This window comes from Emys orbicularis, chromosome 14 (genome assembly GCF_028017835.1).
Source record: "Emys orbicularis isolate rEmyOrb1 chromosome 14, rEmyOrb1.hap1, whole genome shotgun sequence".
NCBI lineage: Eukaryota > Metazoa > Chordata > Testudines > Emydidae > Emys > Emys orbicularis.
The window spans coordinates 30,826,579-30,853,312 of NC_088696.1; the positions used below are offsets into that span (position 1 = coordinate 30,826,579).

The 26,734-nt window shown below is 40.8% G+C and overlaps 1 protein-coding gene across 1 annotated transcript in view; it reads left to right on the forward strand.

Moving 5' to 3' along the window:
* The window catches only part of FTO (FTO alpha-ketoglutarate dependent dioxygenase), a 345,022-nt gene that overhangs the window by 142,797 nt on the left and 175,491 nt on the right, over positions 1-26,734 (forward strand). The window contains exon 8 of the mRNA XM_065416387.1: positions 22,750-22,874. Within this exon, the coding sequence (XP_065272459.1) occupies positions 22,750-22,874 (125 nt within the window). The remainder of the gene's footprint in view (positions 1-22,749; positions 22,875-26,734) is intronic.

The window sequence follows — 26,734 nt, forward strand, 5'->3', positions numbered from 1 at the left end:
TTTTCTTTTTTGTTTTCATGAATCTTATAGTGGAGTTCAGGAAAATTCCAATCCAAGATTCTTTATATTCAAGCATACCTTTTAACGGGCAATTTTCAGATTTTTTTCCTCTATGTAACACAGAATCAACACTGTTCTGAGAATTAGGGGGAATTTCACCTTTCTTTGCGGATAATCTTCCTGCAGACATGACTTGCATTGGATCTGAAATGGATAGTGCTCTGAGTGTCTGTAAACAATTTTTTGGGAAGGGAAATAGTTTTTTCTTTGTTCCTTGTTTTCCGTGTTCTCATTATTAATCCTACACTTTTTAACTGTAGTCCAGTTTTCAAGAGCTTCAAGACCACTTAGCTTTACTTCATTCTGCTTTAAAATTTCTTCAAACATGGGGTCTTATCCAGATATAAAACTTCCTAGACACACATCCCTGTGTGTCTGTTTCTTTGGTGGTTTCAAGGGTTACTTTCATGTAGGGGATTGGAAGCTCAGAGAACTTCACATTACGGAGTTTGAGGCCGTTTCCATTAAAGGACTGTGGAAGAAGCAGGGAGGTATACCCTACCAAACATGGTGGATCCTTGAGATCTGCAAATCACAAGTAATTGACATAGAAGCCTTGTGCTTTAGCCCTGATTTATGACTCTCTGGGTCCTTTCAGTCCTCTGATAGCACGATTTCTCCATCAGATGTTTCCCCTAGAACTATCAGAATAGTGACCAAACCTGCCCCACTTGAGGACTGTTCTGGTTTCACTGCCAGAAGTCCTTTTGATGCTGACTGGGTAGTTCAGTTTCCCTTTTTAGGTGATCCTTCCTGCTCATAGTTGAAATACATGGGCATACTGTTATGGGGAAGCCTGCACTGCTTTTGTCTGTGCTAAATCTTTCTACTTTTGATTTTCCATGCTGATTTTCTTACGTTTCTCCATTTATCAAAATATTCTTTATAGTAACTTACCAATAGGAGTTATTTTTATTAATGCCTCTCTCAAACCCTCCTAATCACTAGGTCATATTTCTGCATTTTACATTGAAAACTCAGATTGAACTGAACAGTGCTCAAATTGTTGAATCTTTTGTGAATTTTGTTGTGAAGGCAGAGAAATCCATTTATTCTGCATCTCAGTTATGAAGTTGTGAAAGATATTATTGGAATTAAATAAAAAAAATCACTGTATCATAACCCACAGGACATGTAGATCTCTCTTAAAAAGTTCATTGCAAATTAAATGGTTAAAACTGAGCTATAATTACTTATTATTTCCTGACTGTGTTCTTTTTATGGGAAGAGAAAGGAAAGAAAAGGAAACAATCGCTGGATGTCATCAAGGAGCTGGTGGAAGGTGGTGAAATGAATAATGAGATTTGTAAAGTATCATGAAAACTGAAACACCGTGGTACAAAGTACCACTTATCCTCACAGACATGAATACCACATGACAACACTGAGGGAAAGTATTTTCTGAAGATTTGAACTGGAGTCTGGGGGACAGGACTCCTGAATATTATTTCTTTTGCACTTCCATTTGCATGGTATGTGCCTTAGGCTACATCTACACTACAGGGGGGGGTCGATTTAAGATACGCAAATTCAGCTACGCGAATAGCGTAGCTGAATTCGACGTATCGCAGCCGACTTACCCCGCTGTGAGGACGGTGGCAAAATTGACCTTCGCGGCTTCCCGTCGACGGCTCTTACTCCCACCTTCGCTGGTGGAGTAAGAGCGTCGATTCGGGGATCGATTGTCGCGTCCTGACGGGACGCGATAAATCGATCCCCGAGAGGTCGATTTCTACCCGCCGATTCAGGTGGGTAGTGTAGACCAGGCCTTAGGCAAGTGACTTAAGATCTATCTGTGCTTCTCCCCTTTCTTCCGGTCCTTTATTGACAACATCACCATCCCCCTGTCATGGTCACTGAAGCTCACCATTGTGGTGTCATCCAGGCCTTGCCACTTCTACTTCCTGCTTGTAATCTTGTTACTCCTACTGTAATATTTCTGAAACCATTGTTTTCTTGTCAGTGCCGTTAGTTAAAACACAGGTTCTGGCCCTCTGCTCTGAAACCTCCTTCTCCCCTCTAATAGCATCTCACATCTCTTCCCTCAAGTCTATTCAAAAGGCAGCTTTTAAGAGCTTCCTCTCTCACTATTAACATTGTCTTCTGCTCTAATAGTGCATCGCCTCAACCCCTTGAACCTCTCCTCTGTTCTCTCCTTCCACATCAAGCTCTTCTTCCTTACTCTGTACACTGTGCCATTGCTTAGATCTGTGCTTCTCTTCCCACACATCTCTTTTGGAGTTCAGTGGTTCTGATCCCTGATGGGGTTTTAGGGGGTGGTGAAGGCTCACATGGTTGAAGGGCTGAGCAGTTGGAAACATGACTGTTGAGCCACTGGTCATTCTCCTGTGGAGGGCTGGTGGTGGGGTAGGAGATAAAAAATCAGCTAGAATAGGGGTGCAGCAGCATGAACGCAGCTTCAGTTGCACTCCATGGCAGGAGGATTCCCGTCCCCCAGACCCCATGGAGATCCTCCCAGTGAGCCTCATGCTTGGATTTGGGGGTTATACTTAACTAGAAAGTAGTGTTCTTATTAATTTTGAAAACATTCCTGACATTAAAGTAAAATGTCCTTGCTAATAATTTGTTAAACATAGTTTAGTAATATTGAATAGAATTTGTTTTGTGCTGTGCTAACTGGATCGTTTCTATGCAGAATCCTGGTGTCTTGAGGTGGTGTGTGTTTGTTTATTTTTCAGATTTAAACTTTTGCCCAAGTATTTGCTTAAAAACAAAGTCTTCACTTACAGTGATGCGCCAAGGTATTAATATTACTTGTGATGACTTGATGTTCAGGAGGCAATATACTGCTGTACAGTACATGTAAAATTGGAGAGAGCATAATTACCTAGGTCTAAATCCCTGCCTATTTTGCTGCCACTTCTCTTCTAGCTTTCAGCTGCTTCATCTCTCATTTTATGAGAAACACCATTAAATATACAATACCTGATTCTTCTCTCACTTACCCTGTTGTAAATCAACAGTAATTCCATGGAATCACAGCAGATAGCACTAGGGAAAGCAGTACCAGTAGGGTTTCCAACTTTCTAGTCACACAAAACCAAACACCTAGCCCCGCCCCTCACCTGAGACCCCACCCCTTCCCCAAGACCCCACCCCCAATCACTACATTCCCCTCCCTCGGTGGCTCGCTTTCCCCCACCTTCACTCACTTTCATTGGTCTGGGGAAGGGAGTTGCGGTGTGGGAGGGGGTGAGGGCTCTAACTGGGGATGTGGGCTCTGGGGTGGGACTGGGGATGAGGGGTTCAGAGTGCAAGAGGGAGCTCCAGGCTGTGGGGTGGGGCCAAGGGATTCGGAGTTCGGGAGGGGGATGCGGGTAAGGCAGGGGATTGGGGTGTGGGAGGGGGTGAGGGCTCTAACTGGAGGTGCTGGTTCTGGGGTGGAGCCAGGGATGAGGGGTTTGGGGTGCAGGAGGGGGCTCCAAGCTGGGGGGTGGGGCCAAAGGATTCAAAGTGGGGGAGGTGGCTTTGGGTTGAGGCGGGGGGTTGGGGTGCAGGAGGGGGTGAGGGGTTCAGGGTGTGGGAGGGGGCTCTGGGCTGGGGCAGGGGGTTAGGGTGTAAGGGGGGGTGAGGGCTCTGGGCTGGGGCCAGGGATGAGGGGTTTGGGGTGCAGGAGGGGGCTCTGGGTTTTGGGGGGGCTCAGGGCTGGGACAGGGGTTAGGGCTCGGGGTTGGGGCCTGGGCTTACTTTAGGCAGCTCCCAGTCAGCGTTGCAGGGGGTGTGTGTGCTAAGGCAGGCTGCCTGCCCGTCCTGGCACCGCACTGCACGCACCCCTGAAGCAACCAGCAGATCCAGGTCCTAGGCGGGAGGGGGCCAGGAGGCTCCACATGCTGCTCTCGCCCACAGGCACACCTCCCCCAGCTCCCATTGGCCGGGAACCAGCCAATGGGAGTGCGGTGCCAGTGCTCAGGGTGGGGGCAGCGCGTGGAGCCCTGTGGCCCCCTTTCCTAGAAACTGGACCTGCTGGCCGCTTCTGGGGCTCAGCACGGTGCCAGCCAGGACAGGTAGGGACTCGCCTCCCTTAGCGCCGCAGCAGACTTTTAACGGCCCGGTTGGCGATGCTGACCAGAGCCACCAGGGTCCCTTTTTGACCTGGTGTTCCGGTCAAAAACTGGACACCTGGTCACCCTAAGTATCAGGCCCGGTTTGAATTAGAAATTATCACTGTATAAAGGTAAAACAAGAAAAGTGAGTTCAAGCTGTTGGAAGAGTGGGTGTAAGAGCAAGGAAGTTACCCAATGGGAATCAAGTATGTCATTTTGGCAGTCTTTGAAACACAATTTTTATGCTTTGTTTGTTGTAATTTTTTGGAAAATATTACTGCTTCATGTGATATGTCAGGCTGTGTTGTGGGCATGTAGTGGTGATATCACAGATGATAAATTATCACTCTTCTACCCAAACTATATATTTTTCTCCTAATTTTAGCACCAGAAATACATGCTATTTAGTGGTTCTGTCTGTGCTATGGGAATTAGTGCAGATATTTGAACTCTCCATTCCTGTGGTCTAGGAAAACTGACATTTTACAAAGTATTTCATTGTTTCAATGGTCATAATTACACCAGATGGTTTCTCAGAGCTTTACTCACTGGAAAACTAACTTATTTACTGGGGGGAGGGGGCGAGAATGCTATATTTAAGTAAAAAAGATACTCTGAAGAAATTCTTAATTTTACACACACATCAGGGGATAGACTAACTCTAATATATTCTTAATCTCAGATAGGAGAAAAATGAAATATGAAACTATTCCCAGTAGAAATGCTGTAAATCTTACAAAATATATAAACTTTCTGTTTTGGCATACATCAAAGCTGGGTGACTCGAGAGATTAAAATATGTTTTTAATCTTAGTTTGATGAGCAAAACTTTCACTGTAATATTTATTATGAGAGGTTCGGCTTGTGTTGCCTCTTCCCTTTGTTCTGTTTATATACGACTTCCTTTCTTGCTAAGAAAGTAGGAAGTATCACTTTCACAAAGCCAAAGGATATTGCAACGGTTTGTTCATTTAAGCCCAGTGGTAGGCCCACGTGCCGGACACAAACTTTTCTTTTATTGTCCTGTGTCCCAGAGGAAGACCAATGCTTTCTGATGGCTTCCCATGAATGCCTTTCATTTGTGGAGGAGTTTCAGTGGCTTATGCTGACTGTAGGAAGATCAAAAAGGCAGGGAAATTGTGGTTTTGAGAAACTTAGCCAACATCTCTGTTCTTTTCTTAGAAGTTTTGTTTCTCTTACCTTATTTTTTCAGGCTTCTGCTATAAGAAATAATTCTATCAACTGGTAAAAAAGAGAAAAAAGTATTGCATAAATTCAGTAATTTTCTGTTATCTATTAGTGTTTGCACCCTCCAATTATTAGAATATTTTCAGGAACATATAAAGAAAATAACTAACCATAACTACAGCTTCCTGAGAGAAAAGGTTTTTCTTAATTATATTTGGTATTGTTGCCTACTGAAATTCATCTTAAAAAGAAGTATGGCCGCAATCCCGCAATTGGATCCACTCAATGGTACCCTTATGCCAACACAGAGTTTCGGGGAAGTCATTGGGACTCTGCATGGTACAAAGGTCTGCCCATGCTGATTTAATTGCAGGATTTGGGCCATTATTTGTTTCCTTTTCTGCCTTTGAAATACACTGTTTATGAAACACTGTTTCTTCCATCCTTTTTAAGCAATACACTTAAAGGTTTCATTTTCCTTAGCCTTATGTACTTATAAATATTATATAGGCTGACAAAAAGATGCGTAGACCATAATATCCTATTATGCTGTGTATATTAGCATATTCTGGAAATAATATTCAGTTTTAATTGCACGACTTTTCCAGTGTAAAACCTAATTTTTTTCATAAACACTTAGTTTTATAAAGGAGTGTTTCAATAAACAACACTAAAATGTCTCAAGTTGTTGAAGTACAACATGCACCATTTTCAGAGGTCATATGGAGCTGAAACTTGAACAGCTGTACAACAAGCATCCTAGATTGTTGTTAATTGTCTTCCCTTTCTGTAACAGCAGTAACTCTTGTTTATATTGTCAAGACCCTTTCCACTGAACACAAAAGCACCATACTTTGAGGTCACATGCTTAACCCCATTGCATAGTTACAATGTAAATGGGCCCCCTTTGTTTTTCATTAATGTGTACAGAAGTAGTATACACAGGGGATGCGAGGCAAGGGTGTTCACAAGACTTATTGTAAAACCGTCGCAAAGAGAGCATATTTTTGTCTCCATATCACAGTTGTTTAGCATTAGCCTTGTGCATCCAACTGCAAGCCAGTTTATTCATTTGTCAATGGACAGAAAATTTTTGTGCCGTTTTGCTCTTTTGACCTGTGATACTTTTTACTGACCTTACAGATTCACTTTTTAAACAAATGCTTTCTCCCGTTCACTGTTTAGTATGTTCTTAACAGTTGACTTAGAGTTGGCTTTTTCTCCAAAAACTTTTACATGCCAGTTTACCTGATAACACCTGTTACTTTAGTGACATATAATTACAAATCATTGTAAAAGTTTTTACTTGAAAACTGCAGCTAAGAAATAGAAATACAGTACATCAGCACTTGGTATTTTATGTAATACTACTGTACTCTAATTTTTGTTAAAGATGAACAAAATATATATATTTTAAAATGTATTTGGGAGAATGCAATAATGTGTTTATGTTGCTTTCCTGGGTGACGTACGAGGAAAAGTACCTTTCAACCAACAGTAAATGCATTCCTTAAACATGAAAGTCACCTTGTTACTGAAACTAATGAAAAAGCCAGTGGTAGACTCAGTCTGGGAGATAAATCATTACTGTTGGCTTCTTTTGCTTTTGTTTATCCAGGATTGGGCCTGAACCTAGGAGACAAATACCCTAAAACTCTGGGAAATTTCATATCCAGTTCTAAATCCAAACTGTGACTCATGTCCATCTCTAATTTTATCCTATGTACATTTAGGCATATAGACTCAGACCAAGATTTTAAAAACAGCAGCCTAAAGTTAGGCTCCTAAATAAGAGCTCAGCGCTTTTGAAAATCAGACCACTAATTTAGGAGCTTAAATATGGACATCGGAGCCTGGACTCCTGTTTTAGAAAATCTTGGACCTTAAGTTTAACTTATTTCTGGTCTGTTTCAATCAGACACACTAACTCAGATCCTGGGCTGGTGTAAATCATTGCATCTCCCAGCTAAGTATCTGACCCACTATATTTTATACAAAAAGACTTTATGCTAGAGTTTCTCTGTGTGTACTGAATTTATAAACACTGAACAAGGCAAAGGGAGACCATTATCTCTAGAAGATGAGCCAATAATACATGCTTATCAAAGCAGAACACTATTCTGAATACTGCAAGTTGTCGTTTAGTAGGAATTCATGCCAAGAGCAATAGTACTTTGTGGGTTTTGAATTGTATTAATCAGGATAGAAAATTGGTTTTTGTTTACCAACCTGCTGTTGAAAGGAACACAGGTAGAGTTCTCAGAGGTGAAAGCTGTCCAACACGAAGTTCAATTCATAACATTCAGTTCTTGTGTTTTAAAAGCTACATACATGACAATAGCCTATTTTCCAAAATGGATTTTGAAACATTTTTTTCTAAGTGTAATTGCTATATTATTAGGATACAGATGCAGACAAGTTTACATTAAGTGTTTTGGCTTTTAAGCTTCTTAGAACTGATATGTAAATTGTTGTTTCTGTTTCACTAGCATTATATAATAGTTCAACCAACTAGATCTATGGACATCTGGGCTCAAGAAAAGTTGTTGGATTGAATAGCCATAAAAATGTAAATAGGATGGCATCTGCTGACCTTGAAGGAAGATTTTAAGCACTTAGAAACATATTCCAATATTAGTGTTATCTATTAAGAAACATTCCTTTAAAATGTAACAGAAAAATTAAATGTATGTCATTTTAAACCACAAAAATGAATACTAACACCACAAGCATTTAGAAATGTGCCTTCCTCTTAACAGCAGAATCAGTGGTAAATGTGAAAAAGCAATTGTATGTTCTAAAAAGATAATACATTTCCTTTTGAAAATGTTTTAACTTGCTTCTTCCCATGCGATTTTAGATTTATCCCTGAAATAATTGAAAAGTTCATAATTAAAAATCTGCCATTAAAATACTATATGCAAAATTTAAAAAAGGCTTAAAATAAAATATGCAGATGACCAAGTTATTGGCAAAATGGCTATGGGTTTTTTAGATTTGTACACAGCATCTTAATAGCATGGGTTATTGTTATCGTAGTGTATATCCTGTGTGAACTCAGTTTTTTTAATACCCTAAACTCAGATTTTGACTGTTGTGGATAAATACTTGTTAAAATGGAGTGTGGAGTGGATGGGATATAATACTGTAATTGAGTTTTAGACAGTATGTCACTGTTGAAAGAACATTGAGGGACAGATCCTGGCCCGGATAAAGCTCCTTTGCATTGCTTTAGCAGTGCAAAAGAACCATGAAGCTTTCCTCATTGGGTAGCTGAGGACTCCTCCATTATGGAATATCCCTAGCAGGCTGTAGCTCTCTCTGTTATAGAGGACCCCTAGTCAGTGTCATTTAATGCAGCCCTGAAGCTGCTTTAACTTGTGCCAAGGATTAAACCAGCCTTCAGCAGCTTCCAGTATCAGAAAAACATAAAAGTCGTGCTCAACCACATTTATTCCTGCCTCCCTCAGATCCTATGTTGAGTGCAGAGTATCTGCAACTGAGCATGGGGCCTTGTATTTTATTTGTTGCTCATATACAAGTCCACACTGATGAATGGTGACACTACAGCTGAGTGAATAACAGCGAGTAATCATTTGAACAAATTTTATTTATTTGTTTATTTGTATTTGTTTTGTTTATGAGATCATGAAAATCTCTTGTTTATTATTCCTAATGACTTGTCAAAATCTTAAGCAATTAACTCTTGTCTGCAGATAATTCACCACCAGTTCATTGTGAACACCCATATTTTTGCTGCATTGGTTAGTTTCACAGGTCACATGATTATGTTTCAGTTTCCTGATTGGATGATTTAAGTAGCTAAACAAACTGGTGCAAATTCTGAGTTTGAAAAATTAAAGTACAAATTTGAAATTCTTTAATATTCAATTTTAAAATTAACTTTTTTTCAATAATTCATCTGGGAGCCCTTGAACATTTATGGAAAGAGAATACAACAAGATCACACAGAAGGCTGAACTGAAAAGCATTTTCAAATCTGAAACATTTTAAAATTTACCTGTAGGTGACACTAAGGATACATTTTTCTTACCCAATTTAGCTTTATCCTGCTACTGTTTTACTGCTTTACTCCCAGATATGTTTTAATTGTTGCATCAGTGAGAGCGCGAGCTTACTTTCGAGGGGGGAAAATATCTGAGAACAAGTTTCCCCAAGGAGATGGACTAGTTAGTAGTTTGGGCCCATTGCTCCCTTCCTCAGTAGAGTGCAGAGGAGAGTAAAAGTGCGTAAAGCCCCTGAGAATGTGGAAAAATTGAATCCATGAAAGGAAAAGTGGCATCTCATTGAACTGACCAGTGATGTAGCCACGCCTGCATGGCCACAACATAAGATCTCAGTTGTGGTGCCAAGGAAGCTTGTCTAGCCTGAGGGGCAGAAATCAAGGGAACAGCCACTTCATAGGAGGTCCTTAGTTGGGTAGCATAATCTGTTGCCAGCAGTAACTCCCATCTGCAGCTTTTATAAACCACAGAGTGTTTATAGACATGTAGCAGACAGAGGGCCAGTAATGGGTGGCATGGCATGGCAGACTGGTATGCTTCTGGCATTGTGGGAGTCTTTGTGTGACAACAGATGGGCCAGAATCTGTGGAACCTGACCCTGTTGTTGGAAGATGTGGTGCCCGTGTGCCTGATTGTTCTGCTCATGCACTACCTCCAGCTCCCAGTCAGGATGATGAAGTTGAGTGGGTTCCAATGGAGCCCACACAACTGTGGAGGATCAATACTCCCCTTCTGTTCAACTTGGTACATGGAGTAGAGAATATGGCCTTGAGTTCACTTTCAGTTTTAACTGCAAATAATTTTTCACCAATGTTTTGGAAATGTCTTAGACTTAGCTATTTGTGCTGCAGACAAATAAGTACATTTGGTCAGAAATATTAACCAAAGTGAAATCTTGCCTCTGTTAGAGTCTGAAGTGTATTGTAGCTGTTGGACTCACTTTTACTATCAGTCTTTTGTTTTCAAAAACAAGAAATATTTTTACTGACTGCATGGAACATTTAATAACAGGCTGGACATATATCCTTTTATCAATTCTAATGAGAAATCACGGTCCGTAGAAGGCATCAGGACTGTAAGAATTATATGTTTCCTGGCTGGATAAATCAGTACACAAGAAATGCAGCTGCTTGTTCCTAAAAATGCACTGAGCCACGCAAAGTAAAAAATGTGCCATAGCCTGCCCTCCTAAATTACATACATAGCACAGAGCATGACTATGGGGCAGAAATAAGCACACATAACTTACTTGAGTGACCGCATTATTTTATTAATGTAATTCTTGTCCTCTCCCCCATCATTCCTATTGTTAAACTCACTTGTGCATCATGTCTAAAATTAGACTGCAAGCTCGTAATAGGTCAGGGCCATGCCATTTATCTGTACTATAAAGCACTGTATAAATAATAATATGGAAAAATTGTAAAAGATGAAACTGCACTGAAACAGCTGTATAAAACCCTTGTAACACTCAGGTCCTTTAACTTTCAAGTGTTCAACAACACTGCTCTCTACAATGTACAGAGAAGTTTATTGTCCGGCTATGCCGGAAGGAGGACAGGAGATACTGGATGTGGCCGCAATTTTATTCCTAAATGTCCAGGAGTACCTGGTAGGTAAGTGAAGAGTGCAGGTAATTGCATAATCCGGGGGGGGGGAGGGGCGCTACTGTCAGCCCTCCCCCTTTACCAGTCCTGTCCCTAGCCAGCCCACTACTGGCTCAAATGAGGGTTAAGGGAGGCTATAGAGGGGGGAGGGGTTGGCTTCCTGCCATACCAGTCATAGGAGCTCCAACTCCCCATTTCTGCTTTTTTAAAGATTCCCTCTTTTAAATCCTTTACTAATGCATTTTATCAGATCGCCATATCCCTTCCCTACAGAGCACCTGCACGGGACAGCCACCCCATGCTAACATAATGAGTTGCGACATCATAGCCTAACCCCTGTTTCATGTTTGTCCCAACTAAGCCTCTAACCCGCTGTGGGGAAGGCAAACCCCCCCCCCTCACTTTGCCTTGGCCAATCTGGTGGTGAGGGAAAAATTCCTTCCCAGCCCCCCCAGGAAAGGAGCTACTAGCATACTGCCCACAGCAGCTCATGACAAAACCTGGTATTTAACTAATTCCTTGCTGCTCCATCTGGTCCAGGTAAAAGAGGGCCTTTCCTGCACCAACATGGACCTAAATAGTCCCCCTCTCTTCCAGTCACCTGGGGAAGGATGGGTCAGCTTCCCCATGCTGACCCTGGTTTGAAGCTGCTGCAGCAAGTCACTCTCTGGCTCTCTAGCCCTGAAAAGAGGCCACACACTTTTCCCAACAACCCAGACAACAGCCCCCACTTCTTTATGTGCAGTGAGGCTGTTATCAGTCCCCAGCTACTGTCATCATGACAACCTCTAACAATGGGCATTGTGTGTTTTAATTTGCCTTTTAGCAGCCTGAATTATTTCATGTTCCCTGCACATGAATAAAAGCAACTTGTGATGCTGTTTTGCTTCCATTTCCTGTACTTTTCCAGGCACTGTGATATTCTATTGAATTCTCTGTGTTTGGCCCTTTGTAACTTGCTGGTTAGTGTGTATATGTATCACTGTCCTCTAATGGATGGAAATGGCAGATCTATTTGAGGGTGCAGTAATACTGCAGCTAATACAGATGTTCTTTTTAGCTAACGTGGTAAGAGCCAGTACTTTTGGAACAGAAAGGCCTGAGTTCCATTCTTACTATGACCATGAATTCCTCATGGACATAGTGTGTTATATTGTGATGTTTGTGAACTCCTTGATCCACTACCCCTTCATATCATTCCAAGACTTGATTCAGCTGTGTGTGGCTATCTTACATATGCACTACTCTGCTATTCTACTGCAGCATACATCCTGGAGATAGCACACCCAAAGATGATTTTGCCCATGTAGTGACAGTAGCATCTTACCAGTCTCTGCATTCTACAATGCTCATAGTATTAATATGGCCCTCTGTGTTTTAAATAGTTTCAATAAAAGTAACAAGCATTGTAAATGCATCCGAACACTTGCCCACCAATATCTATAACAGACCCCATGTTGGATAGGGACATGAAACAAGAAACTGGTGAGCTGCAACAGATGATGGCTTCACTCAAGTGAGAGAAAGTTCAGTGCTGCTCTAGGCTTTCCCATTTTAAGCAGACATCAAGCATTGTGTTCAAGGAAATCAGTAATTTGATTTCTAGTAAAATGTTTAACTATGCGTTCCAGCTGCAAAATTCAGTACTGGATCCAGAATTCGACACCCTCTTGCATCTCCATCCTTCTCAAAGTTTGGGGATGTTTGATGCTGATAGTTTGGTTTGACTCATTATATAAGACCCATGTGCAAATGTAGGTATGGTTCTGGGTTTGGATTTTGAACACCCATAAAGCTTCGGGTGTTTGAATCTAGGGTTTTCGTTTGGCCTGTTAAGAGCAACTAGTCAATAGGAAAATTTGAATCCGGATCCCAGTTTGGATTCTGACCACCACAAAGTTTGGGTGTTTAGTTCTCTGGGTTTGGTGTGGGCCCATTTCTAGAAATATTAAAAATTAGGTAAATGACCAATATTGAAGCTTGGATGTAATTTATAGCAGCAGACAGAATAAGCCACATTTATCCCTAGCATTATTCCACTGACCTCAATGGAGTTATAGTGGCAATGATTTGACCCAGTACATATTCATATAATTGTATAGCCTCATATTGCTAGACAATTGAGTTTAATTACCTGTTACTAACTTTGGATTTGAACTTATGGTTCTCTTTCACCTTCTTTTGAAATCATTCATATAGGCACCAGTAGATAACACCTCAATTCCAGTCCTATTAATTTCTACATTGTAAATACGTGTAGTTACAGGAGCCTTAATGCGATTTTCCAACAGATAAAACCATTGTGTTGGTTTTTACAAACATTTTGTTTAAAACTGAGAGCCCACTTGATAGTGACTAAGGTTCTCAGCAGCTGCCAAGTTAGTTATATGGGTTGTGCTAGGCATGATTTGGTATCATAAAGTGTGGGCTATCCAGAGTGCACGTTAGTGAAGTGACTCTCACTGTGCATCCAGCTCAACTGTTTTCAGCAATAGTAAATTATCACTGAAGCATACACTGCTGTGGCAGTCCTTCAGAACTTAAGTGCTCAGAGTAACTACTGTTTGGATGTGACCAAAAAGGGAAAAGAGAGATACATACAAAGGAGTGAATTATAACAAAGAGCCCTTTCTGCTTCAGTTCTTGTGCAGAAAACATATGTTCAGCCATGCAGGCAGCAGTTGGGTTAAAGACACACGGTAGGATTGGAAACAAAAGGCATGCTCTTTTCTTGCATTCACAATGTTTTCAAACATATTCACTTGTTTCACTTGTTAGAGACTAGCTTGTCATCTGGATCTTCTTGCAAGTGTGATTTCTTTTTCCCGCTTCCTTTCAAAAGCTTTTACCCCCAATGTTTTACACTTCATATAATCCACTATGCACGGTAGGCCAACTTCAGGCTTTGTATTATTGATGTTTGGGAGGCAGAGGGGGTTGTGCTGAGGGAGAAACTGGCTAAAGGGTAACCTTTCACTCACCCATAGATCTAAGGGTGCTAAGCCAACATCTTGAGTGGTTCAGTCACTCACTCTCTCTCTCGGTGTGATGCGTTATACTTCACTTTTAGAGGCTTGCTGAACAGTTTAGTAAAGACACCTAAAAAGTGATCTTTTCACACCCATTTCCTAGACCTTGTTTAAATGGGTTTCAGCCGTTAACCAGATTGAAATGTCCCAGGTAAAAAGACTAAGCCATTATCACCGAGAATCCATTCAGGTTTGAGATGCCAAAGTAACCTAGTATAAATCAGTCATTATTTTTTGTAGGTGTTTTTGAATACTTCTGAGAATAATGTTATTAGCTTTTACCTTCTGTATCTGAAAATACCATATCACCCACTTTCTGCTATGATAAAAGCTTCTTTTGTCTCTACTAATTAGTAATCCTTAAAACTGTTCTACAGTCAGCAACAACAAATTTTAGCTAAATTTTCAAAGGGGCTGATAGGAATTAGGTGCCAAACTCCCATTATATTTAAATGATAATTGGGTGCCTAACTGTTAGGCCTGGTCTACACTTGAAAATGTTACTGCTTCATCTATTTTTGTTAGGAATGTGATTTTCTTTTTAACCTACATAGTTATACTGGCAAAATCCCTCATGTGGATGCATTTATACTGGTATAAAGGTAATTTATATGGTATAGTTATTTCCCTTCCTGTATGGGACTAGCTCTACCGCTATAAAGCACCTGAGATAATTGCGTCCACACTAGGTGAGTTGTACCACTTTAGCTATAGTGATATAGTTAAAGTGGTAAAACTTTCTAATGCAGATATGCCCTTCAGCCTAGTCTATATCTAAAACTTCAGTAGACCTGACTGCGTCGCTCAGGGGTCTGAAACATTCACTCCCCTGAGAAACATAGGCTGACCTAAGCACTGGCATAGACACCACTAGGTCGATGGAAGAATTCTTCTGTCCATCTAACTACTGCCTCTCGAAGGGGTGGATTTACTACAGTGACAGAAACCCCCCTTCTGTTGGTGTAGCAAACATCTGTGCTATAGTGGCATAGCTGCAGTGCCACAGGTCTGCTGCTGTAGTGCTTGTAGACATGCCCTTAGATTCTTTTGAAAATCTCTGCCTATGTTGTTTACTCTATATAGGTTTTGTCAGATCAAATCACTCACTCATCAAGTCCAATATTCCACCGGTGTTGTGGTCAGCACTGATTACTTCAGTGGGATGCAGAACACCCTGCCCCTTGAGCACATGCCTCACTTTAAGCATGAGGATACTCCCACTGAAATCAGTGACACTATTCAGATGTTTAAATTTAGCATGTGTTTCAGTGCTTTGCTGTATCGGGCGTTAGCTAGTTGTGCAGTACTGTATGTGAGGGAAAGGGTGAATCCTCCTTAATCTTTGAGGCAATCACCTCACATCCTGAAGCATGAGATTTTATTACTTTAACATGTAAAAAGTACAAAGGTGGTACATTTGTCATAACATTATCTAGTTGTAGTTTTTTCAGTGCAGATGCAGTATTTGACTCAGTCACACCGTTTAATTTAAATTTTTAATGTTATAAATGCTCAAATCAAATGCCCCCCCCAAAAAAAAAACTTTTCCCAACTGTTTCTTAGGGTACGTCTATACCCAGCCGCTAGTTCGGCGGCTGGCAATCGAACTTCTGGGTTCGACTTATCGCGTCTTGTCTGGACGCGATAAGTCGAACCCGGAAGTGCTCGCCGTCGACTGCGGTACTCCTGCTCGGCGAGAGGAGTACCGCGGAGTCGACAGGGGAGCCTGCCTGCCGCGTGTGGACCGAGGTAAGATCGAACTAAGGTACTTCGAACTTCAGCTACGTTATTCACGTAGCTGAAGTTGCGTACCTTAGTTCGATTTGGGGGGTTAGTGTAGACCAAGCCTTAGTATTCTACCCCCACTTGAATTTCTGAGCTTGAAACGTGCCAATGTTTTCCCTAGGAAACAGAAAAAGGAGAATAGTTATGGAATTTTATATTGGCCTGAGCTACTGATATATCCTCTTGTAGTACTAAGTGGGTTTTTAGATGAATTCAGTGGCCTGGGAAAGTACTACTGACGAACATCCAGTCAATAGGATTTCTCACATATGGTTCCTTAGAGTATGATGATAATTTGGACATCTAGCAAATCCACAGACAAAAAACCATGTAAATATTTTCTAATGGAAGGTGCCAACAAAGACATCCCTGCCAACACATGTCAAAACTGCCAAAAGATCTGTGCAGATGGGGATTAAACTTTTTAGCACTGTCATTTAAGAGTCTTGAAAGGAAAACATTATTTAAACATTTTTCTTTAACTGAATTTAACTGTCTGAAAAGATGTTAACGGTAGATAAAACTAATATACTGTTAGCAATACTGACAGATAATCCAAGTCTGCACCTTTTTCTTTTCATTGAGATCTGTGTCAGACATCCCCAAGAATAGTACAGTTTTAAAATAAATTGGTCTTCCTTCTCAAATGAAATTCAATGATTTGTCTCCAGTCTGATAAAAGAAAGCATACGTTAGTATATTGCTTTCTTTCAGGAATTTTTAGTTTTGTTTTATAGGCTCTTTGAAGGAAGATGATGTTTTAGATATTGTAGTGATTTCTATAACTCTTAGAAAGAAAACAGTTAATAATTTGTTTCTTTTCAGCTCCCCTGAGTATGCCTTCATTGTACAGGTTGCATATAACAGCTAGTAAGAGTAAAATGTACTGAACCTTAAAGAAATCTATTAGGATCACCATGGCAAAAAGCTTGGAAAATGGCAGGAAAAATGAACAATGATTTTGTAAACCCTCCAAAGGTCAGAAAAAGGCTTTCAGTAAGTATGCAGAGGCTAGAAATCAAATCCCATTTCCTATCGTAAGAAACCAGTTATTTTAGCAGCAGTGGTTAATGTACTGTATGTGAAAGATTTAAGACTAGTTGGAAAGCTTTGCTTCTGTTTTATTAGGCTGCTATTGAAAAGCCAACAGCATAACTTCAACTAGGTGCTTTGAGATTTCTTAATGGGCTGTCAAGGGCAAGACACCAGGTCTGTGCTATACTAGCTCTTTCCTGTACATTAAAACAACAGGGACCAAATGATCATATACAGAAGTATGAATTACTTGATGCTTTCTCTGTTCCATATGGTCGGCCATGTCTTTGGCAATTAATCATGTACAGAATCAGTTGAGTGCTCTCTGAAGCATTGAAGTCAACATTTAGTTGTACCTGTGCCAATGGGGGCAGTGGGGGTTGCAGGCGTAAAATAGCAGGATGAAGAGCTGCTGGCGCCAAAGTCTGAGCAGCTGGCTTCTATAAACAACACTTTTTCCCTCCTCACCTTTTTTTTCCCCCACTTTCTTTGACAAACATGAGCCATTTTTCAACATCATCCAAAGCACAGAAAGTTGCTGAGTGAAACTTTGCTATCTAGCATGGTGGACTAATAAACAAAAGGCCGTCAGTTGTGTTTAAAATGTCCAAATTGTTGGTGATAACCTAAAACATACTGGCTAATTCCATCCTATTGTTGAGAATGGAGTGCATTAATATACTCTTTAAATAACAAAAAAAAGTCACTACTACTAAGTCCTCTGCTATATACCAATGAAGTCATGTTAAACAAGCATGTCATATAGATTTCAGGTTCATTTTCCATAAAAGCTACCATGTTGCAGCTGCACAGACCATCAGGATCCTTCTTGCAGCGAATAATAGCATTGTAACTAATTAAAATTACAAGAAAGACGTGCAGTAGGGACTGAAATAGTTGGCTGTGCTTACACATGTAATAACACCTGATTTTTCTCTTCCTCTGTTAGTTCTGGATTATTGATAGTTGAGTGCTGCCCTGGAGTGGAAGAGATTAGTAAAGACTCAGAAGTTTATCCTGCTAATCTATTTAAAAGCCTAATGAGTAAATTAAATCTTTACTCAAAGAGGTGAAAAGCGCATTTGTTGGCCAAATAAAGTGGGACCAAGAAACAAACAGTCCCAAGTGCCACTTTAGTTCAGACTGATAGAATCATTCATTTGCCAGAATATTAGGTATCATGTCTCTGGCTATGCAGTACTTCTAAACATATGTGTACCTCCCTGTTAAGTCTGTCAAGGAAGAAAAATATGTAGCTTTAGAAGAAAAAAATGTAAGTATGAAATCTACTCGTTCAAGTAACATGATTAAACATGGTAGTGGCCCAATCATATTGTAATATTCTTGTTTCTTTTGTCGGGTTGTCAACCCTCCCGGTTTTACCGGGAGCCTCCCCGGAATCAGGCTCTATCTCCCGGAGGCTACTGAAGCCAAACCGGGAGATTTTAGGCTGCTAGGCTCCCTGCCTGGCCTGGCCCTGCGTCACTCTCGGAAGTGGCCAGCATGTCCCTGCAGCCCCTGGGGGCTCCGAGTGCTGACTTTGCAGCTCCCATTGGCGGGAAGTGAGGCCAATGGGAGTTGTGGGGGTGGTGTCTGCAGGCAGGGGGAGCGCGCCGAGACCCACTGCCCCTTCTGCACCCCAACCCCCTGCCCCAGCCCGGAGCCCCCTCCCGGAGCCCGCACACTGACCCCCTGCCCCAGCCCTGAGCCCCCTTCAGCACCTAAATCCCTCCCAGAGCTTGTCCCATGCACCCCAACCCCCTGCCCCAGGTTCAGTCCAGAGCCCCCTCTCATACTCAGAACCCCTTGGCCACAGCCCAGAGCCCACACCCCCTCCCGCACTCCAATCCCCCTGCCCCAGCCCGGTGCAAGTGAGTGAGGGTGGGGGAGAGAGAGTGATGGAGTGAGCGGGGCAGGGCCTCAGAGAAGGGGCAGGGCAAAAGTGTTTGTGTTTGTGTGATTAGACAGTTAGCAACCCTATTTGGATGGTACTAAATATGTTGTTATAACCCTGGTAAGAAGCCGGAGTTTAGCTGTGTGGGGGGAGGGATAGCTCAGTGGTTTGAGCATTGGCCTGCTAAACCCAGGGTTGTGAGTTCAGTCCTTGAGGGGGCCACTTAGGGATCTGGGGCAAAATCAGTACTTGGTCCTGCTAGTGAAGGCAGGGGGCTGGACTCAATGACCTTTAAGGTCCCTTCCAGCTCTAGGAGATAGGATATCTCCATTAATTATAAAAAAAAGACTGGTAGAAATGTATCTAATTATGAATGCTTATCTAAGGTAAAGGCCAGGGCATGGTTATAACACAGTTTTATCCAATACCATGTTGTTGTTTGATTTTATTAGTAGGGACTGGAGGAGGAGGATGATTTTACTATCAAAATCTCATTCTAGTATGCATGTATGAGGGAATTGCTTTGGTAGCTACCACCTTTTAGGTCAGCAGACCTTTACCTCCAACTCTGCCTTCTTACCAGGAGATAGGCAAAAGGTGTAATCGCTAAACTCAATCACTAATTTAACACAGATGGCAAGATTGTCAGCTGGTGTGAACTGGCATAGTTCTAGTGAAGTTGATGGAGGTATGTTGATTTGCACCAGCTGAGCATCTAGTCCACTTCTTTTTAAAAGCCAGATCATTTTGGCAATTATCTAGGAAAGCCCTATCCATTCCTATACGTGGCCCCTAGTTTAAAAATAGGGGAGATCAACACAAAGCACTAATAATGCTATATAAAAAGACACCCCACCCAGTAAGAGAGCCAGTGACTTCCCAAGCCAGTGAGATGCAGTTTGTGTTATCTCTTTGCTGAGGTTGTCCAGGATATGTTTTCACCAGTTCAGGAAACAGAGGAAAGAAAGTTTCAACAATTCGTAAACATTAGCACCCTCAAAACCCTCTGCTAACAGAAGGATGAGATAAGGCAGGCCATACGATTGCTTGCACTGTTTGTTTATTCTCCTGCCCTGTAGTCCCAAGTGTTTTGAAAAAAAACTGAGGCAGTGTTGAGTCCAGTTTAGAAATGTAAAGGCTTCACTCAGCATCGGAGAAAAGGGGCCTCAGCAGACAATTATCTGTCATTAAAGATGATTAAATGAATGAAGACACAGGGTCAGCCTTTCTTTGATGGGATGTGCAACTATAGGAATGTTCAATAGAAGGCTGTCCCTGCCCTTTAAAACAGGGGTGGTATCGGCTGGGTTTTTGATGGATTTTTATCAGTGTTGATGTGAGGAAATGGCTTTCCCAGCTGATAACATCTTTGACCGAGTTTCTTGAACCCTTGACCTTTCTCAGTCAGGGTGCATTGGATCCCTTTCTAATCTCTCTTAAAAATAAATCCTAAAATAAGGTCTAGGTAGGAAATACCTTGCAAGTATGACCTTCTTGCAAAAAGGGGGTATTTTACATTTTCCTTTCACTCTAGGCTATTGCTTTGTTGTTACAGTTTGGAAATTTTTCCTGTGACAGCAAATAGAACGTATCATTCAGAAACACATAAACACGATATACTATATCCTGCACTCAGGCCCCCGGTGACTTGATTGACTTCAGTGGTCTTAGATAAAAAGTAAGCTAAACTGCTGTGTAGTGTTGGTGCATGCTGCTTAATAGTGCTGTTTCACCCCAGAGCTAGCAGCATTTGTATCTCATCAGGCGTTGTAAGGTTTAAATGTATGTGAAGCATTTTGAGACTCTGAAATGAAAGCTGCTGCAGAAGTGCTGCTGATGATTATCACTACATTTTCTTCATTGACGGAAACACCGCTAAAACACACTCATAGTGCCAGTCTCTCAGTTAATCTCTGACTTAAACCCCATCCAATCCTGTTGAAGTCAGTGGAGTTACTTGGGGTATTAGTGCGAAACTTGGCATGTAGTACTTTCATATTTCCCAATGACGTGTTATACTTACCCTCTCAGTAAAAATTAAATTACTCCTAAATTGCCACCATAAAGCTGCATCCTAGAGTGAAATGAAAATGTAATTGTAGAGTAGTTTAGGTAGCAGAATGTAATTACCCAAGTTGGAAATTGGCCAGGACATGAGGGTTAACACCCCTACTTTTACTAAAAGCATCATTTGACCTGAGTGTTTAGAGGACTTTGATTCCATGTCTCATCCAAAAGACTGCATCTCTACCACTGCAGAGCCCTAAACCCTGTGCAAAAGAATGGGTTTGGTACTGACTCAGAAAGAAGAGTGCTACTAATGGATCACTTGCATTATCATTTCCTGTAGAACCTTCCCAGTACTGAACCAAGCAGTGACCTAGACTATCCCTGAGTTTCTTGTGAGATTTGACATGTGTTGCCACATAAGTGACATGGCTGTAATTTGATTGTAATAAAATATACAGAAAAACTATTCTATAAAATAGCGGTTCTCAACCAGGGATCTGGGGCCCCCTAGCAGGTCGCGAGCAGGTTTCAGGGAGTCCACCAACCAGGGCCAGCGTTAGACTCACTGAGGCCCAGGGCAGAAAGCCAAAGCCCCACCGGATGGGGCTGAATCCCGGGGCTCTGAGCCCCGCCACCCAGGGCTGAAGCCGAAGTCTGAGCAACGTAGCTTTGTGGGGGTCCGGTGGCATGGGGCCTCAGGCAGTTGCCCTGCTTGCTACCCCCTAACGCCGTCCATGGCTTTTATATGCAGAAAACCAGTTGTTGTGGCACAGGTGGGCCATGGGGTTTTTAGAGCATGTTGGGTTGGGCCTCAGAAAGAAAAAGGTTGAGAACCCCTGCTATAAAACAGCATTAAACATGTTATGCACAGATAAGTGTAAAAGTTTAGGGGTTAACGGGTATATTCGTCTTGAAAGTCAAGTGATGTGTGTTACCATCCATGAAAGTGTAGAAGTCCCTTCTAATAATGTGAGCACATACCACTGATCAGAGACTCACCAGTGCCAGAGGTCCTCCCATTGCAACGGAAGAAAGGGAGAAGCAAAGGTGGTTTTGAGCTGAATGAGTCAGTTTACCTCCTTAAAGTTATTGTGTCAAGTTCTCTCAGCCAGATATCACTGCTTTGGTTACACTCCGCGTTGTGTTTTCAAACTTAACTCTATTGCCATAAGAGCTAGAATTTATTTTTTAAATGAAAGTTTACAATCTGATGTAATCACATGACTCCAAGAGCTGGGGTCCTGTGCTGGGACTGAGTAATGTATTTTGAAAAATCAGTAATTTAAGTTTCCCATGGATTTGAGGGTTTTTGCTGTGGAACTGCGTGGAATTTGAGTTTGTTGTATGGCAGAGTAGACCAGGTCTTGGTTAAGGTTATAGTGAATAAATGTGGCAATGAAGAAGAAAACACTGTCGTGTATTCATAGCTTACAAACTGAAGTGTAATATGATCTCTGGGGATGAATGTTTATCTTGGTCGAAGGATGACTGAAGTTCATTGCATTTACACTTTCTAATTGTATGTAATTCATTTCAGAAACTGGAAAAAAAATTGTTTGATTGTTTACTTCCTTGAAACAGAAAAGAGAAAAAGGGGAAAAAATAAGAGTAGCACTAACAATAGAAATTCTCTGTACAGAGGTATAGTACAGATAGATTGAACCAGGAGTCAGGAAAAAAAAAATTCAGTGTTACTCTGCAAACATTAAAGAAAAAAATTGCATTAGGAAAATAACTTCTAATGATTATTTATACAAGAAAGCACAAAAGAAAAGGAATTATGTCTTGAGAAAATGAGAGCTAGAATGCACAATATCTTGGTGTGTTACTTAAGGCAATGAAGCTTTAAGGTTTACCTTATGTGCCATGTACATTGATTAAATACCAAATATATGGTGGCCATTTTTGACCATCATTTACTGTATTGATTTGTCAGCAGTGCAACTGTAATAAAAAAACCCATTGATTTACTGTCCTTATTTGCTTATGGGCTTTTTATTAATTTTATGCTTTTTTGGATTATAATTTTTTATGTTTTTTTTTCCCTTTAAGACAAGCCTGGTGCTCGGTGAAGTTGGAAAAGGGGAACAAATCATGGAACAAAGGAATGAAATCATCAGCTGCTTCTTGCCACTTCTTACTGAGCGACAGGAGCTACGCAAAGAATGGACAGCAAGGTGAGAGCCCTAAGGAAAATGAAAATATAGTGAGACCTTGAAATAAAAAAAACACATGATCAACCATTCTCATAAAGATGCACATAGGGAAAAAAACAGCTGGGCAAGTCTTTTTAAAAAAGAGTTTTACTGTTTGCTTTTCCAATTACATTTCTGTGTGAATTAAATAGTCAAACGTTACTATATATGATTTCACAGTTAATTTAACAGTGTGATGTTGTATTACTATGTGGATACAGCAATCTATTCAATTGATACCCTGATAAACAGCATGCCCGTTTAAAGGATACTGTCAATTTAATCACACTTTGTCGAAAAAGGTTTTCCCTACTATTGTTACAAATAATACCTGCTAATGTCTCATGGTTGTGATAGGCTCAGTATAAGAGCCTGAACAGAACAGTACTATGGTACAAACTCAGCCTTTAGATATGTCGGTGCTGATGCTTACAACCACACAGAATCCAGATAACATCTGTGGGACTCCACATGGACAAGTGTGTTTACAGGATTACAGTCAATAGCTGAAAAAAGCTGAGGAGAATCCTCTATTTTTTCCCCTTCAGATGGCTTGTTTTTTGCATGTGGCAACACTTTGTGTATAGGCAGTTTTACTGATTCAGCTAAATGACAAAAATGGGTAAGGAGGTTCCATGATGCATTCAGTAACTGAAACTACTTTTAACACATTTTTTTTAATTGTCTAAATTTGTAGTTGACAGTGTTCCTTTAACTGTGATAAACGCCCAGGAACATATTCAGTGGGATGCATTTCAGTGACTATCGATAAATGATATTCTTAGCCTGTTTGAAATGCCATGCCTGTTCTTGTTGGAAAACCTGTTTATAGCAGATGTGATTTGGTGTTTACTAGAGTAAATTTCCACTGCGTGCCACCTTGCTTTCTTCATTCCACTTTCCTGCGCCGGTAATGGCTACTAAATGAGTCAATTTTACTTTACGCTTCTTAGCTCTATAGCTAAAAGCTGCAGATGTATGCATCTCTTGTTTTTTCTTGTTTTTAAGACAATCGATTAAATAAATACAAACATCTACTGCAAAAGTGGGCCAAATTCTTCCCTTTGATATGTGCACACAGCTCCCATTAAAATCAATAGGAGTCCTGCATTTGCATGTAAGACCAAACTTTGGCCTAATGTATGTATTATTGTGACACTTGTGGTATTCAGGGTAATTGCTTCATTGGCATGAATTTGTTTCCAGTGGTGTGTGTGCCAGTTAGGAGAATTCTGTTGTACCCTTAATATAGTGCTTCATATGACTGAAAGTTCTGTAGACTTGACCTCAGTTATTTCAAAAAGTCATTAGAGGCTGCTGCACCTGATGTTTGATTGGATTTGCTGTTCTCAATATTGCTGTACTGTATGGGCTCTTGAAACACTCCAAAAACTCCAGGGATTAAACACTACAATAAAGTAACAATTATTTGAACAAATTAGCGACCTTGTCTAGTAAGGTTTCTTCTAGTGGGTAGGGGGCTAGGCATTATGATATTAATCAGATGAAGTCTCAGAATGAAAAATACCTATCTTAGAGTAGTTTGCAATTTCCTCATGTTATGTCACTCACTTCTCCATTTAGTTTCCTGCTTTCCAAAGAATCTCCTGGATGTTTTTTAAAGTCTCTCATGCTGCATCATTTGTCTTATTAAATTAAACCAAATGAGTTGGAGGAGGGGGATGTCATTAGCTGGAGAGATCTCTAAGGGCTTTTCTTCACCTGGAGCACTACACTCTTCATATGTTAAACCAAATAGTGGGCTTTCTAGAGACAGGGAAAGAATAAAGCGTTGTGATGACTGACATGTCTTCTTAGGGTCCATTTAGTTTAACAATAATTTTCTAATATACCAAATCATCAGGGATCATGACAAAAAATGACTTGTTTTGAAAGGACTCTGGTTACATTGTTTCTGGCCTTTGCTTACTACTAACAATTTAATCAGAAGCTGGAGCCAGCACTGATGTGGCAGACAAAGTCTAGTCTCTGACACAAAAATGCTAAAGTACTTTGGGGGATGGTGGTGGGAAAGCTTAGAAGCAGACAAAGTGCAGGCCTCCTTAAAACTAAACACCTGAAAGAAAATTTCAAGAGCATGGTGTCTTGAAAGTTCAGAAAGAAAGTGTCCCTTGAGTATTAAATAACCATAATCCTTTTTTTCCATTTGATGTTTCCCATGCCAGTGACCTATCTAAGAGTCTCATCCATATGATCTACATAAACAGACTGTTACCATACACCTCACTTTACCTCATCAAAGCTTCAGCTAGATGTCTGGAATGAAGCACTGACTATGGCAGTCATCAAGCATGCGGTGGTGAAAGTTATAAAACATCCGCCGCATTGCTAGCAGTGCTGCCCGTGTTTTAGAGATCAGTCTATTGTGTACTTTGGAATTACATGAGAAAAATGTGCTTGGACAGGAAATAATTAGCACTTGTCAAAGGGCAGGCAATAGGCTACAGTATTTTACTTTCAGCAGGCTATCAGGGGATCAACTAGATTAGATAATAGATTTTTTTTTTCCTCTGGAAGTTAAATACAGATGACTCTAATTACCTTACATTGCACATTAGAGAGCACATTATGAACAGTACAACTTGAAGAAATTTAGGTCAACTAAGAGAGTAGCTGGCAAAAACTTTACTGTGCTCTTAGAATAATGTAGCCATTCTGTTGTTTCAGCAGGTTCACTTGTGGCACTGATACCTTAATTAAAAAAAAACAAAAACAAAAAGTATGGAACAGTAACACAGCTCTAAGGTGATTGTGCCTGTGAGTCTTCCTCACAGAAGTATCAGAATTTCACTAACATGAATTTCTGTCTTAATCAGACAAATCATGTCCCTGTGGATTTTGCTTTTAGTTATGCCAGCATTTCTGCATAATGACTGGCTGAAATTACACAATGTGTTTGTGTTACAGCACAACTGTTCAGATCACACAGTAGTACACTGAGTATTATGACCTGCCATTTTGCATACTGGTAACCCCTAGACAATGCTATCCAAACAGGGCTTTCAGGGATGCAAATTAATCTATATTGAGTGGTAATGATCCAAAATATCTCAGGTGGGACTATGTGAATGTGCTCTAAGTGTTAACAGAAATGACCCAGAGTTTCTAAAGGCTCATACTTGTTTATACTGCTTGATAGTGTCTGATGGACAGGTTGTTATAGCTGTTAAAGAGCTGCTCAAGCCCTTTGAACTGACCCCTTCTTGACCTCAGTTTACAAAAGGTCAGTCTTCAGCTAATAAAGCAGGCGGAACCTTAGCATCTACTGTAGTGAGCAGAGGCTAAAGAGAACAGCTGTGAATTTTGAACTGACCATGCAAACCAGTGGAGGTTTTTTGGGGTCACCATGTGATAATGAAAATTATTACTAAATTATATGGATGTTTAACTGCATAGTGGGCAAGAGAGGGCAGAGTCTAATGTATTGGGTTTGATAAATGAAGTGTGAAGTTACCCATCTGGCTCTAGACAGCACTTGCGTTCTCTCTCTCTCTCCCTCGTTAAAAAAAAAAAAAAAAAAAGGGGGAACATTTTAAAATAACCACAGTACATATAGAATCATTGACCCATGCGGAGAGCTGGAATAGATTAAGATTTAATGGTGACCATGGAAGAAATTATCATTTGAAAAGTGAGACCAAAGGCGGAAAAAGTACAATCCAAGAACTGCACCTGATTCATTTTTTAGGACAATACAATACAATGAGAAAATCCATTTTATGAGACCGATAATACAACTAACATTTGGTAGACAGGTCTCTGTATAAGAGTATCTTTACATTTGTTACTTTACACACAAACACACCTTTTAGATAGTATAA